This window comes from Mirounga angustirostris, unplaced genomic scaffold (genome assembly GCF_029215605.1).
Source record: "Mirounga angustirostris isolate CCGP_5_RB_7025 unplaced genomic scaffold, mMirAng1.0.hap1 SCAF_10, whole genome shotgun sequence".
NCBI classification, from domain to species: Eukaryota; Metazoa; Chordata; class Mammalia; order Carnivora; family Phocidae; genus Mirounga; species Mirounga angustirostris.
Window position 1 is genome coordinate 19827453 of NW_026991718.1, and position 14482 is coordinate 19841934.

Sequence of the window (14482 nt, forward strand, 5' to 3'; positions counted from 1 at the left end):
GACTTTTTGAATTAAAATGCACATATGCAAAACAACCTGGCAGGGCCCCGGGAGGATCAAATGTGATAATATATGAGGAAGCGCTCTGTAAACTGTGAAGCCCCATACAAATGCTAGTTGTCCTCATTACTAACATGTTTACAGCTCGGTTGGCCCTGAAATCACTGGCTTAACCTGAAAGAGAAAAGTAGGCAATTTTCCAGGACTCCAGGGCAAGACCAGAAAGTCTGGGGAGGAAGGGGTCTGGGCCGGGGCGGCGAACTGGCCACCCCCCTCCGCCCCACCCCCACCCTGCTCAGTCACAACCACACTTGAATTGAGTCAGCTGAACTGTGGTGGGTTCGAGACATCTGTGCTGGGGCAGGCTAACTGGGGTTTCAGGGCTCCGAGGGCATCCACTGCCTGGAGCACCCAGGCCAGGGGCTACACACGCAGTCCCCGGGAGCTGCAGGGCTTGTAGAAGAGGAAGCAGGCCACGTGAGGGCTGAAGGAAACTGAGGCTCACAACCAGCCTATGAAGGGGTGGGGGGGGTCGGGCAGGGGGACAGCCATCACCCCAGTCCTGCAACTGTTGGCGTCCTATAAATCCACTGTTGCCAGATCTAGCTTTTTTTTTTTTTTCCACGAGAAGCCAAAACTCCAGATTTTTATGTGAAATTTCTTGATTTTTAAATACTGGCAACTAATTTTTGAAAATGTTTAAAACACTACATGGGCCAAATAAAACATGTGTGCAGGCTGCAGCCAGCCAGCAGACTCCGGGGTACAGCCTTGGCAAGTAGACCTCCAGCTCCCGTGCCTCCTGGGGCCTACTGGCCCCCAGTCTCTAACCCTTGGGAGAATCCTGGGGATCCCAGAAGAGGCTGCCCCTTGCGCCCAGGACTCACTCTCTTCTGCAGGGGCTCCTCGGCCATCCTTGGGGGTGCAGCAGCCATTCTCCAGGGCTCTGGAGGCTTCGAGCGGGGTCTCAGCCGCACCCTCTCCCTCTGCTGGGGCCCCGCCCTTCTGCCCTCCAGCGGGGCTCCCCTCCTCTGGCTGGGGCTCACTCCGCTTCTCCAAGTCCCCGTTGGGTAACAGCTCTGAGGGGCCTGAGTCCTGGGCCATGGACGGGGACTTGGAGGTCACTGCAGAGTCCTTTGGCGTGTCACTGCTTTCCACCTGGAAAGATGAAGAAACAGGAGGGGACAATTAGATCAGTGGCCTTGCCTCTTTTGGATCACTAACCCCTCTGAAGTTCCGGTGAAAGTTATGCACCCGTTGTCCAGAAAACCTTGTTCGCATAAGTGTCCGCACAAGCAAATACACACAATTCTGCTCTCAGTTTTAAGGGATCTCTGGGCCTGACTCCCTGAAGTCAACAGGTTTGTGGACTCGAGCATAAGAAGCAGAAGAATGCAGGCAGGTCTGCCAGCCTGGTTTCAATGCCCAAGCTGTGACCCACAGCAGCTAGCACCCCCACTCCCTGAGGTGACATAGGGCCTCCGAGCCTATTCTGAAGCCCCTATTAAAAACAAACGTTCCTCTATACATAAGTGGGGAAAGAAATACATATATATGTAAGTGAAAACAAACATTCTGGGGTGCCTGCCTGGCTCAGTCGGTAGAGCATGCAACTCTTGATCTCAGGGTTACGAGTTCAAGCCTCACACTGGGCTTACTTAAAAAAAAAAAAGATTTTTTTTTTTTTTTCAAAACAAACATTCTTCACACTATCCCTACTTCAAATCAGGACCCCTCCTCCGAAGACTCTAGTGCCACCAATCAATTCTGGTAACTTTGGGCTGATCTGACTTTTGCCAGATCCCTCCGGCTTTCCTTTTGGCCTCTCAAGGCCCAGACCCAAACAGGGACTAGCTGCGCATTGGAGCAAAAGGGTCAAAGGAGGCCTCCCAAATAAGCATTCTGTTGAGTCCCAAAGCCCAGCACAGTTATTTCCTTCAGCTCTGGACCCCCCGTCTCTCCGGCACCCTGACCCTGGAGATCCATAGCCCCCACAAGCAGTTTGCAGCGTCCACAGTAAGCGCCCCCTGGCATGTGGTCTCACGTTCCCCTTCCAGAAGGAAATGTATCCCTTCATCCCCAAGAGTCTAAGAACAGAACTTGCTACAGTTCCAGGTAATAAGAATCACATCAAGGGTAATCCTCTAACTGTCCTTTGTAAATGCCACTGCCTGGTGGGCAAGGCTCCTTCTCACCACGACCATCCTTTAGAGCCGCTCAACCTCCCTGAGGAGGCTACAGAGAATTGCTCAAGGTCACACACTCTGTAAGGACAGAGTGAGGGCATGAGAGCCTGGGGAACACTCTGTCCTCGGCCCTGCGGGGGGCAAGTAGGCTAGAGCATCTCAGAGGAATGGAGGTGCTCTCTTGCGGAGGAAGAGGCAAGCGTCCCCTGTGCTCACGCCCATGGGCACAGGGCTGCCCTCAGCAATCCCAACCGGCTCCATCCGTGGAATGCCTCTGGGAAGGGCAGACACGTGGCTAGCCTGCCACCCCAGCAAGGCGCTGCTCAGGAGGGTACCTCGGCTGCTCCACCTATTTTGGTCGTGGTGACCAAAAATGAGTCGTGGTGAAAAGTTAAAGCTCCTTTTTCAATCCCCCACCTCTGAAATCATAGGTAAACCCTTATTAACAGTTTGGTGAGGATCCTTTCTAGACTTTGTTTCTGTGTCTACAATCATCTGTTAGTTACATGTTTACACACATGGATTCACACGCACAGCCAGATCCAGAATTTTTTCTTCTAATAGGGTGTCTTGCTACTCAGTGTTCTATAACTTGCTTTTTCACTTAACAAGCATAGTGGGCATCACTCCATACCCGTGCATATGGATCTGTCTCCTATTTCACAGCTGCTCAACATTCTATTGAATGGATGCTCCATAATTTATTCAAACAGTTCCCTAATAGTGGGCCTTTGGGCCGATTTGCTTTTTGTGCAATGAACCCCGTGCACTTACAGTTCCGTGCGCCTGCATATGTCTATAGATCGCGGTCCCAGAGGTGGGCTGGCTGGTGGAGGGCCTGCCTAGGTGTGAGTAGACAGGCCAAATTCCCTCCAAAGAGGTGTACCCCTCGGGCACACCCTGACAGCCTCAGAGCGCGCTGGGCTCCCTCCCACACAGCCCGGCCATCTCCAAGGCTGCTTCTGCTCTAAGGTCTATATCCTCAACTCTGAGCCCACTGCTGTCTGCTGAGGAACCCCCAGGGTGGCAAATAGGGACAAGGGCCTTGGGGACAAAAATAAAGAAATAAAAACAAAATAAAAACCAGAGTCTTCCCTGGACAAGGTTCCAGGCACACAGAGCAGCCTAAGGGCGAGCAGAGGGACTTGCCAAGCTGTTTTCCTGGCTGAGTGGGGCAGCCTGGGGCAGGCCTGCTTCCAGGAAGGGAAGCTCCCAGGGAAAGCTGCAAAGGTGTGCAGTCCTCGGCGGGTGGGGGTGGGGGCTGGAGCAAGAGAAGGAGGCAAGAAGTCCTCTGTTGGCCTAGCCTTGGGCACAGAGGGCTGAAGGCAGCAGGGCCAGGAGGTCAGACACAGGAATGCGAGTGAGCAAGTAGGCCCTGTCTTTCTCCTTAGCTTCCATCCCTGAGTGTTGGGACATACTCTGTCCAGGACTGAGATGGCCTTTCCCACCTCCCAGGTCAAGCCGACAGGGTTCCCTGGCCTAGAACGCCCCTCCCTGGTAGAAATCCTCTCACCTCTAGACAGCCCAAACAGAGTGGGGCATGCCCAGGCCCCCACAGCCACCCCGATGTCCAGCTGTGCTGGGCATCACAGAGCTCTGATCGTGCCTCTGCCAGGGAGGTGGGCTGGGGAATTCAGGTCAGAGTCAAGCTCTTACCACGGCCGTGTCCTTTTACCTTCTGGCCACTTGCTGCCCCAAAGACACCTCAAGTTAGAGCAGGCTCCCAGCCCACAAAGCTGCTTGAGACAACTCTGCTGTCACTAACTTCCTGCCTGGGGACCACATGGCCTCCTCTCACCCTGGGACTCACTTCCTGTTGATTGCCAGCTCCATAGCAGAGAGAGCCAGGAGTATCTGCTCTGACCCCCCACGTGCTCTCATCAAGCATCCCTCCCAGGCCGGCCCTGGAGGACCCCAGGCTGCAGCAGCGTGAGGCCCACACCCCTTCCAGAGGTGGGCGAATGAGGGGAAGGGAAGTGGTCTGCACAGCCCCCGCCAGGGTTAGCTCAGCATGCCGAAATCCCCCCTGATCCCCCCAGGCCTCACCTCCTCTCCTCCCAACTGAGCCACCCTCTCTGGTTCTAGATGACCCTGTGTTAACCAAAGTTCTGGGATCGGGGAAGCTGCTGACTCCTGCCCAGGCCAGCCCTTGATCCAACTTACCCCTCAAGAACCCCCCCACCCTGGGGTGACTGGCTGGCTCAGTCGGTGGAGCATGTGACCATGATCTCCAGCTTGTAAGTTTGAGCCCCACATTGGGTATAGAGATAACTTAAAAATGAAATCTTAAGGGGCGCCTGGGTGGCTCAGTCATTAAGCATCTGCCTTCAGCTCAGGTCGTGATCCCAGGGTCCTGGGATCGAGCCCTGCATCGGGCTCCCTGCTCGGCGGGAAGCCTGCTTCTCCCTCTCCCACTCCCCCTGCTTGTGTTCCCTCTCTCGCTCTGTCCAATAAATAAATAAAAAATCTTTAAAAAAAAAAAAAAAAGAAGAAAGAAAGAAAGAAAAGACCCACACACCCCCTCCACCCCACCCAGCCAGGAGTGGACCTTCACTGGCTCCCTCTCTGGGGCCCAGGCAACTGAGCAGGTTGAATCCACGTATAAGAAACCACTGAGAGGGAAGAAGGAGGTCCACAGGCAAACGGACTGAAGCAACTGTCCAAATCTCTTAGAGGGGCTGGGTGCACCCTGAAAGGGGCATCTTTGATGAGATGAACAGCCTAATCCACACCTGGAAGCCACTAGGAGAGCCAGGCCTGCACCCTTCTGCCCCCACCTCTCAGCCACCTCCTGTCCCCCATCACCCTTGGCTTGTCCACTCCTGGAGTCAGGGACTTTGCTTTCTCAGGCTAGACTCAGGGCGCTCAGTATCCATAACTGATTCCTGAATGCCAAGCCTCGCTTAAGACTCAGAACATCCCGCTCGTGTGAGTAGAGGGAGTTTCAACTTAGTTGCACATCAGAAGTAACTGTTTAAAATTCTGTTTTTGTTTGCTTGTATTTTACAGTTGCCTTCAAAGGAGAGACAATATACCCTGAGATACTCATTTCTCCCTGTGGGGGGAGGGGGAGCAGCAGAAGCCCCTAGTCCTTCTAGAAGCACCACCAGCAGCTGAAGTTGACAATTCCAACTTCCTCTGCTTCTCACCTGTGAGGCTGGCGGAGGGGGCGGGCAGCAGAGGTCTCCCCTGGAAGTGGGGGGCTGGGGGGGCAACAGATTTGGGTAAAGTCTGATCCTATTGCCCTCTGTGCGCCTACCCATGTCTGATTTGCCCCATTCTGGATCTTCAGACCCTGCCCACCACCTCCTGGGGTCCCTCAGAATTCGTTGCCCTTTGCCTTCTGTCCAGGAAAGGCCCTCCATCCCAGGACAGCTGCTTCCTGCTTCTCTGTTGCCAGCCACCCCTACCTCGGGCTCCCCCCCCCCCCCCCCGCCCCCGGGAGCGGCTTCTTCCAAGCTGGTGAAGGCAGTGCTTCTCCCCTGGAGGCAGTTTTGCTTTGACTGTGTGTCTGAGACACTTCTGGTGGTCACGCTGGGGTGGGGAGACTGCTGGCTTCCAGTGGGTAGGGGTTGGGGATGCTGCTGAACCCCGCACTAGAACAGGGCGGTGACCACAACGACGAATTATTCGGCCCAAGATGTCAATAGCGCTGCTGTTGAAAAACTCCGGGCTGAAGGTCGGCGCACTGACCAGAGACTGCCTTTCTCTAAGAACCTTTTTTAAAAAAAATTTTTTAAAAACTTAAAAAAATATATTGTGGTAAAATATACATAACGTAATATTTACCATTTTAACCATTTCCAAGTGTACAATTGAGTGGCATTAAGTATATCCATATTGTACATGTCACCACCATCCATCTTCAGAACTTTTTTGTCACCTCAGACTGAAACTCTGTCCCCACTAAATAGTAACTCCCCATTCCCCCCGGCCCCCGGTCCCTGGTCACCACTACTCTGCTTTCTGTCTCCTCGGGAACGTCTGAAAGTCTGCCTGTCTCTTACACACACACGCACCCCTGGGAGGGAGGCATTTGTGCTAGGCCCCGCCCCCCAGCCCCCCAGCGAAGGAGTGGGGGTAAAGTCCGCTCCAGTGGTCACCGAACCCCCAGCCCACTGCAGGCATGGCTTGTTCACAGAGCTTTTCACACCCTATCTCATTACAGCACTCCTGCTCTTAGGCTGCACCTACTCACTGCGTGTCTCCCTCCTAGACTTGTGAGCTTTGCCTTACTTATTTTTTTTTTTTATTTATCTCCCTTCCAACCACTCCACCTACAGCTCAAAGCACAGCGCCCAGCATAAATATGCGTATACAATTAATAAATGTACTTATCACGTTTGTCCTGATGTGTAGTGCTACCCTCACTTTTCTGAGGGAAAAGGCTCCAAGGCTTGCCTCAAGGTACACACCTTCTAAGTGGTAAAGCTTCCAGAATGACCCAGGTACAAAAGAGTCATTTGAAAGCTGGCTCCCTCTTTGGGTTGAGTCTCTGGAAAAACCCAACCTCAACTCCCAAGGGTTCCAAGGAGGAAAAGGAGGCTTTGATGTGCCTAAGCAGGGCCAGGCTGTTTCCCTGGCAGCAGCCACTGCAGGGACAAGCCGGAGGCAAAGCGAGGAGCAACCCTCGGCAGTGAACCTGTCCAGGCCCCAGCCCCTGTCCTCCTCCCACTTTGCTGGAAGTCTGGACCAGACCCCAGAACTCCCACCCCTCCCTCTCCAGGTGAGGCCTGGTCTCCCAAAGTGGGGCAGAGTGCTGAACTCCAAATAAGGAAGTGATTTTTGAGTGGCCCTTTATTATAATAATAATAATAATATTTACACATAAAAAATTAAAACCTGGCAAATAAGAGATGAGGGAAACGATACAAAGGAGACGAGGCCCAGCCATGCGTGGTCAGAGGAGTCCATCGGCTGGGGGCGGCCAGGGCACAGGGACCAGCTGTCCAGGACCAGCTGCGTGCAGGCTCCCCTGGGCCCAGGTGTGGAGGGGACAGGCCCAGGGCCCGGCCTCGCTCACTGGCAGCCCCTGGAGGTCAGAGCCAGGGTCCCAGGCTGGCTCTGGGCACCTGCCTCACTCTCCCCTGAGGTGCTGGAGGCCAGGGGCTGCGGCTGGAAGCGGCCTTCTCCACTGCACCCCAGCGCAGCGCTGGGGAGGGAGGCCCAGAGGCCGGCAGATGTGGGGCGCCCCCCCCCACGGTACCACCATTGTGCCTTTAAGGCCCGTGGCGGCACTCAGCTCCGTGCCAGCCGGGAACCCTGGCATCCGGCCAGCCTTGGCCTCTTGATTAAAGACACCCAGTCGCACGCACAGACATACAGGGGTGCGCCACCTCCTGGAGACACAGTCCGGGAGATGGGCAGGGATGCGGCGGAGCCATGTCAACAGTCCCCCTCTCCTTGCAACTGCAGGCCCATCAGCCCCCAACCAAGGCCTGGATTTTCCCAGGTTGACTCCAGCTTCAGGAAACAGCCTGTCCCACAAACACTGGCGCTGGGCCCACGCCTCCCCCCTCCCCTCTGCTCCAGGCCTTCCTGCAGCCCCTTCTGCTGGCAGCCCGGCATCCGACTGGCCCGAAGTGGCCTTGAGGCAGGGAGAGCAGGAGAGGTCCACCCTGTGCCAGCTCCCAAGAGAGGTCCTCAAAGCCTCCCTGCTCAGCCTTCCTGGGGTGAATGGAGTCAGGCTCCAAGACTTTGGAACTAGGACCTCTGATTTCCTTTTCCCTGGTGGAGCAGCTAAAAGGGCCACCAGGGGCATGAAGGGACAGTAGGACCAGAAGCCAAAGAGGGCCAACTTTGGAAAGCCTGGGCATGCTCTCTGGGTCTCACCATTTCCCTCGCCACTTGGGCGGGGAGCTGCCTTCCCTCCCTCCTCCCAGAGATCTGTCTACCCCGTGTGTGTGTGCCAGAGACAGACAGACAGACAGACACTGGTTCTAGGAGAGAACTTTGGGGCCCGGCAGAGCCTCAGAGGTCACGCAGTCCGTGCCGCTGCTGGCCATGGCAGGGACGCAAGAACGAGCATGCCTGGTGGTGGCCAAGCCGCTCGGGGTTCCGCTTCCAGCTGGGACACCTGTCCACCTGGAAGAGGGCCTGGCTGTGCTCTTTGAAGTCAACCTCAAAGGATTTCAGGATGAGCTGAAGGCTCCCTCTAAAAAGCCATTATGTACAGGAGATCCATACATTTAAGTAAATCTCTTTTGAAGTGATTTCTATTTTCAACCTCTACCATCCATGCCTGGGGTGTGGTAAGAAGGAAACCCACCATGGGAAATGGGGCTTTCTTTTCTATGCTTCACGTACCTTTCTAAAGCTTCAAATGGGTATCTCCCCACCCCGCCGCGCCCCCACTGGGGTGCACTCCCCTGCCCCACCCCACAACGTGATTTCATAGCTTTAATCATATCCCCTCTAGCTTCTGTCTCTCCAGACTGGAGAGCCATAATCTCTTTCGTCTGTCCTCACTTGGCAGCACTGCCTTCCCCTTGATCAAACTAGCTGCCCGGCTCTGGAGCTTTTCCAATACAGTTCTATCTTTCTCGAGGTGGCAGGACCAAAAGGCACCCAATTCTCTAGGCGAGGATGATGAAAGGAAAGCAGCGACACCAGCTCTGTCCAGATGCACCTGCCAGCGAGTCCCTCGGCACAGGAGTGGCGCCGGCGCAGCTTGGGCTCTATAGAAGGCTGCAGGCTCCCAGGAAGCCCAGGGAGGCCAGACCCGGGGGAGTGAGTGACTTCCCTGGAGGTGGCCCTGGAATGTGTGACCCCAAGGAAGGGAACAGGGAGGGATGAAAAGCAAGGGGAGTCTTTGGAAAAACAAAATGGAGATGCTGGGATTTCACTGAGATGCTCCCCTACTAAGTAAGACCAGCTATCTAGAGTGGCCTCTGCAAGGGCTGTTGCCAAATCTGCTCTCTTCCAGAAGTCTCCCTCCGTCTCTGACAGTAACACTGATGCCATCCCTGGGGCCTGAAACATCTCCTTCCTCCCCTTGCTCTCCCCGGTCCGTGGCAGCCAGCGGCGGGGGCCCTGCCGATTCTGTCCCCCGCTGCCTCCCCCCAGCAGGCTCTGGGGGTGTTTTCTGGCACCACCCCACCCCACCCTGCCCTACCTCCCTGCATCCTCTCGTGCTCGACCCACCACGCTCACGGATGCCAGGCCCAGCTTCCCAAAACAGGACTCCCATCACTTCACGCCCCCCATCCCCTCAGAAACCTTCCAGATAAACACATTTCTGAGATGATAAAGCATAAACCCCTCAGGCCGCCTGCAAACGACCTCTCCAACCCAGGACTAATGTGTCCCTCCCCCAGTGCACATTCCCCCCTCCACACCTTCGTTCAGGAAGGTCCCAGGTAGGAAAGTCTCCCACTTTGCCCTGGACTTCGAAACATGACCTCCCGCCCCCCTCCCCCCAACACACACACACACACACAACATGTCTTTGGCACTTGAAGACCAGCCCAGCAGCCGGCCTCTTGGTACTGGATGCCATTGGTGAGTGCTGCTGACCAGTCAGGTGCAGGAATGGGCAGATGAATCTGCAGGGCACAGTTACAAGAGAGGTCTCTAACTTCATAAGACATGTGACAGACCTCTTTTCCTCACACCTTCAAACACGTGAGCAGAGGGGGGCCAGCAGTGTCCATGCAGGCTCACGGGTAGGGGAGACCTCAGAGGGGCTGGCGGCTAGGATGGGGAGATACTCTTTCTGGAAGTTTTGTGCATAAAAACAAGGGGGGTACCAAGTCACTGAATCAAGGTTCCAGGGATTGGTGAAGGAACAATTCTGACCTGGACACAAAGAGGGGATTTGAGCTCCGTGTTAACTTGGAGCAAATCAAAAGTTCCTATTAGACTGGCAAATGAGCCCACACTGCAAACTCCCCAACAGCTGAGTTAAACTGTCCGCAGCTGGCTTAAGCTGTAGCTGAATGGCTCCCTAACTTCCCAGTTTATACCCCAAGTCTTCTGCTCCTGAAGAGGGGCAGCTTTGCCCTCTTGAACTCATTTGGGCATTGTGACAGAGGCTTAGCCTCCAATGTGGAGTGAGTAATGCTGGCTTTGGGCTGGCCTGGCTGAGCTCAGCCCCTGCTCCCAGCCCCAGCCCCTTCCCCCTACCCCTCCCTTTCTGGGTTATTCTTAGCAAGAGGTGACCTCAGAATGCTCCCACTGAGCAAAAATAACCCTGGAGGAAGTTGGTGGGTATAAATCTTCAATGAATAAATACAGATAGCTAGTAAATAGGGTATGGAACCCCAAAGGGCTGGTCACCCAGGGTCTGGTGGGCAAGGCAGAAACTGTCCCTCCTGATGCCCCAGTTGCAACCAGCATGAAAGACAAAGTGGTGGCGGGGCTGCCTGGGCTTGTGACCAGTCAGGACCCAGCTTCGGACGCCCTCACTTGTGACGTCCTCAGGAGTTGGTGCACAGGAAGATGCCTCTTCCTCTCACCCTGACGCTCACACCCACACACAGGCTCACACTCTCCGGCCAGCAGAAATCAGCCCTGCACACTGTTGTCCCTCCTCCCCATCGTGGGCACCGGCCAGCCCACAGGCCCTGAGCCCAGGTGCCAGCTCCCTTCCTAAGCCCCGCCCAGCCCTGCGCTGGCTTCCGGTTTCCTGTTACCGGCTCCGCTCAAGCATCCCGGCTCTGAGGCCAGCACCGCAGGGCACCGCACTGCCTGGTTTGGACGGGCCAGCTCTCGTTCCTCAGACCGCCGCAGCCTTCCCCGCTTACCCACAGGTTCCCTGGTACTTGGGTCAATCACCCTCCTCCCATTATATATATGAGTTCTGTTTCTCTGTATGCTCCTTGGAGTCTACACTTCTAACAGCCCTGCATTCACATGTTAACTTAAGGGGGATTTTGGACACCCAGGCTTCCAGAGCACGTGACTGCAGTGGTGAGGAGGAACGAGCACTGTGGCCTCTGCAGGGCGGGACGCATGGAGTCCCAGGCCCAGTCAGCCTCTCTGAACCTCAGTCTCTTCATCTGAATGTGGGCGTGGTAATGACAGGGGCCCCACCTACTTCCCACACAGAGAGGTCATCCTTGCCGGAAGCCTCTGTAGGCCATAAAGTGCTACATGACTCTGAGCCTTTATTCGTGGCCTCTGGCCTCAGGGAGGTGGGTAGACAGTGCAAGGTCGGGTGGTGGTAAGCGTCAAGTCTAGTGGAAGGGACAAGCTCTCTCTGTGTGCTTTTCCAACTATCTGAGCTGAAAGGCCAGGTTTTTGCTGTAGTTTTCGTCGTTCTCAATCCATCAAGAAATGATACTTTGGTAAAATACAAAATGTGGGGACAGTACCAAATGGACGTAAAAGTTTCAAATTACTTATTCTCCCGTCCTAGAAAGACCTGTGGCAGGTCAAAGACCAGCGCCGTCCAAGCACACGATCAGTGGGCTTTGTATCTCCTCTTTCATTCCTTAGTGTTCATTTTGATTAATTGTACAAACAGCTCAGGAGAGAAGGTCACAGTGGCTGAAGTGGGCTTCACTTGCAGGATGGGCTTGGATGGTCTGGACGGTGGGGCAGGGAGAGAGAAGAGCAGACCGTGGACCAGCACACAAGGCAGCAGGAGAAACATGCCTGGTGTGTTCCAGGGGCAGCGAGAAGTCGGGGTTTCTATGATAAAAGCCATGGATACTGAGTCCCAGAGCAGGGGCAGGAGAGATCATGTGGTGAGGAGCCATCTGGAGTATTCCAGACCTTAACCCATAAGAAATGGGGTCCCTGGGGGCACCTGGGTGGCTCAGTCGGGCACCTGCCTTCAGCTCAGGTCATGATCTCGGGGTCCTGGGAGCTCCCATGTTGGGCTCCCTGCTCAGTGGGGAGTCTGCTTCTCCTTCTCCCTCTGCCCCTCCCTCTCCCCTGCTCATGCTCTTTCAAATAAACAAGTAAAACCTTAAAAAAAAAGGGGGGGGGCTCCCTGGAGAGTCTTGAACAGAAACGTACCGTGGACAGTATTTAGTGTAACTGAATGTGGCCCTCCTCTCTAGCACATCAAGGTGAAAGGTAAGTCTTATTTATCAGTGTGGCCTCCTCAGCCTGGTACGTGCTCAGCGGGTGTCAAGTGTCCGTCGCTGAGGGGTTATAAAGTATACTGGGGGGCAGCCAGGAGGCTAAGACCGGAGCAGGAATGAGTGGGAGATACCCAGGAACAGACGGGCCTTGGGGACAAAACAAGGAGAGAGACGATGATTCCTTAGCCTCGGAGGCCAGGGGATGGTGAGGACGGTGGTGGTGTGCCTCATTCCCCCCCGTCCAGCACGGGATATGCACAAATAAAGACCCCAGCCCACAGCCCTCTCTTACTCTCGCTTCCCAGCACTCCCCACTCCGTGCCACCTGCCGGGATGTGAACCAAGCTCCCTCCTCTTTCCAGGCTTAGCTGGATGACACACACTCAGCTGCTTTAAAGCTCCCTGGTCAATCTATTCCCAGGGCCACAGCTGCACCAGGTCCCCAAGAAGCCCTCCGGCTACACTTCTCTGCTGGGGGGAGGGGAGGCCAGGGCAAGCACCTGCTCCACAGCAAGCCAGACGGCCTGGGAGCCAGGGGACCAGGAGCCAACCTCTAGCAGCAGTGCCAACGTCCCCCACGTGGGCTCCCTTGGGGGCCCGGGGGCCTGCTGTCCGGGAAGGCCTGCGCGCTCTTTTCTCTGGGGTCCGTCTTTCCCTGCTCCCCTAGGGTGCAAGGGTTCCCTTTCACAAGAGCTGCCTCCCCCATCAGCGTTGCCTTCCCCATGCTCTCTCTCCCACCTTGGGGCCTCTGTTGAGAGTCCAGGAGGCTGCAGGTGTCAGCCAGGCTGAGGAGGCCACACTGATAAATAAGACTTACCTTTCACCTTGATGTGCTAGAGAGGAGGGCCACATTCAGTTACACTAAATACTGTCCACGGTACATTTCTGTTCAAGAGAAAATCCTGCAGACCACACGCAGACTATGACCCACATAGGATGTACAGCACCTCCCACCAGGGCTGCTGCGAGGCCAAGGCTGGGCTCCCAACTGAAAGGTCTGATAGACGCTGGCCCCACTGGCTCAGGGGATCCGCCCTGCACATTTGGATCCACTTTGCAATTTGCAAAGCACCCCCGGGGGTGGACAGGACAGGTATTACTGGTAGCCATATTTTCCCAATGAAGAAGAAGTTCCGAGAAGCTCAGTAACTTGCTCAAGGTCACACAGCTGAGAAGCAGTAACTCCAGTGTGGTTTCTTCTATCAAACTGAGGTTGCTGTGGCCTCCTAAAGAGGAAAGGTTTGTCGGGGCAAGGGCATGACGGCCTCTGCTAAGCACTGGCTCTCTCTGGTGCTTGCACACATTTAATTCCCCCAGGCGTCTAAGAGGAATGCATCCTTATCATCTCTGTTTTTCAGGCGGGGGAAGCCAAGGTTCAGACAGTGACTTCTTCAAGATCACATGGATGGTGAGTGGTGGAGCTAGGACTTAAACATAGGTCTGTTGTATCCTGAAGATGGTGCTTTTCCCTCTACACTAAGTCCCTGTCCTGGGGCCAGGGGTGGGAAGGCTGGAGGACCCACTGACCCTTCCCCGACTCGGCCCTGCCCCTCCTCCCTCTCACTGGTCCCTCTCTGGACACATTTCCACACACCTGCCCCTGACTTCCTTGCACTTTCTGTCCCCAGGGCCTCACTCCACCTCCCGCTGATGTGCCCTCCCTCTGGTCCTGGAGACTCACAAGGATGAGCCAAAGGGTTGCCAGGTCTTTATTTGCTATAGGTGGTGACTCTTGTCCCCAGTGCACCTGGATGGGAGGTGGGGGGTGGAGTTCTCGCCCACAGATCGTAGTCACAAGGGCAGATGGGGAATTACCAGTGGGCTCTGACTCAGCCTGGCTCCCCCTTCAGCCTGCACTGGGGCCCTCCACCTTCTCCCACAAGGAGGAGAGGAGAGGGGCACCCTGGGAATCTGGGAGTACAGCCTGGAGTCTATTCCTTTGAAGTCCCATTTTATCTTTCAACTTCACGTGAATTTTTCATTATAGGCCATAAAATATCCATGTTTGCTTTAATATTAAAATGCTTAAAATTACTTACCAATTAAACGACTTAACTTCTCCCCCCCGCCCCTCCCAGTCTTTAAGCAGATTTAGCAGTGGTGCACTTTGGTTCGCGCAGGTGCCCGGCCTCTGGCTCTGGGCCCCCTCACCTCCCGCCGCTGCAGCCCTCCCACCCTCCACTGTCCCTTTCGCTAAGGCCACCATGCACCCTGACTCTCCACCCCACGGGAGAAAATCCTGCCCTGCTGAGAACATTTCCTTGA

At 55.2% G+C, this 14482-nt stretch overlaps 1 protein-coding gene across 4 annotated transcripts in view; it reads right to left on the bottom strand.

Annotated features, from left to right (window-relative positions):
• DNMT3A (DNA methyltransferase 3 alpha) overlaps positions 1-14482 on the bottom strand; it is a 97956-nt gene that overhangs the window by 42813 nt on the left and 40661 nt on the right. For all 4 annotated transcript variants that reach the window (XM_045884210.3, XM_045884209.3, XM_054509642.2 and 1 more), the window contains exon 4: positions 888-1158. In XM_045884210.3, coding sequence (XP_045740166.1) covers positions 888-1158 — 271 coding nt within the window. The remainder of the gene's footprint in view (positions 1-887; positions 1159-14482) is intronic.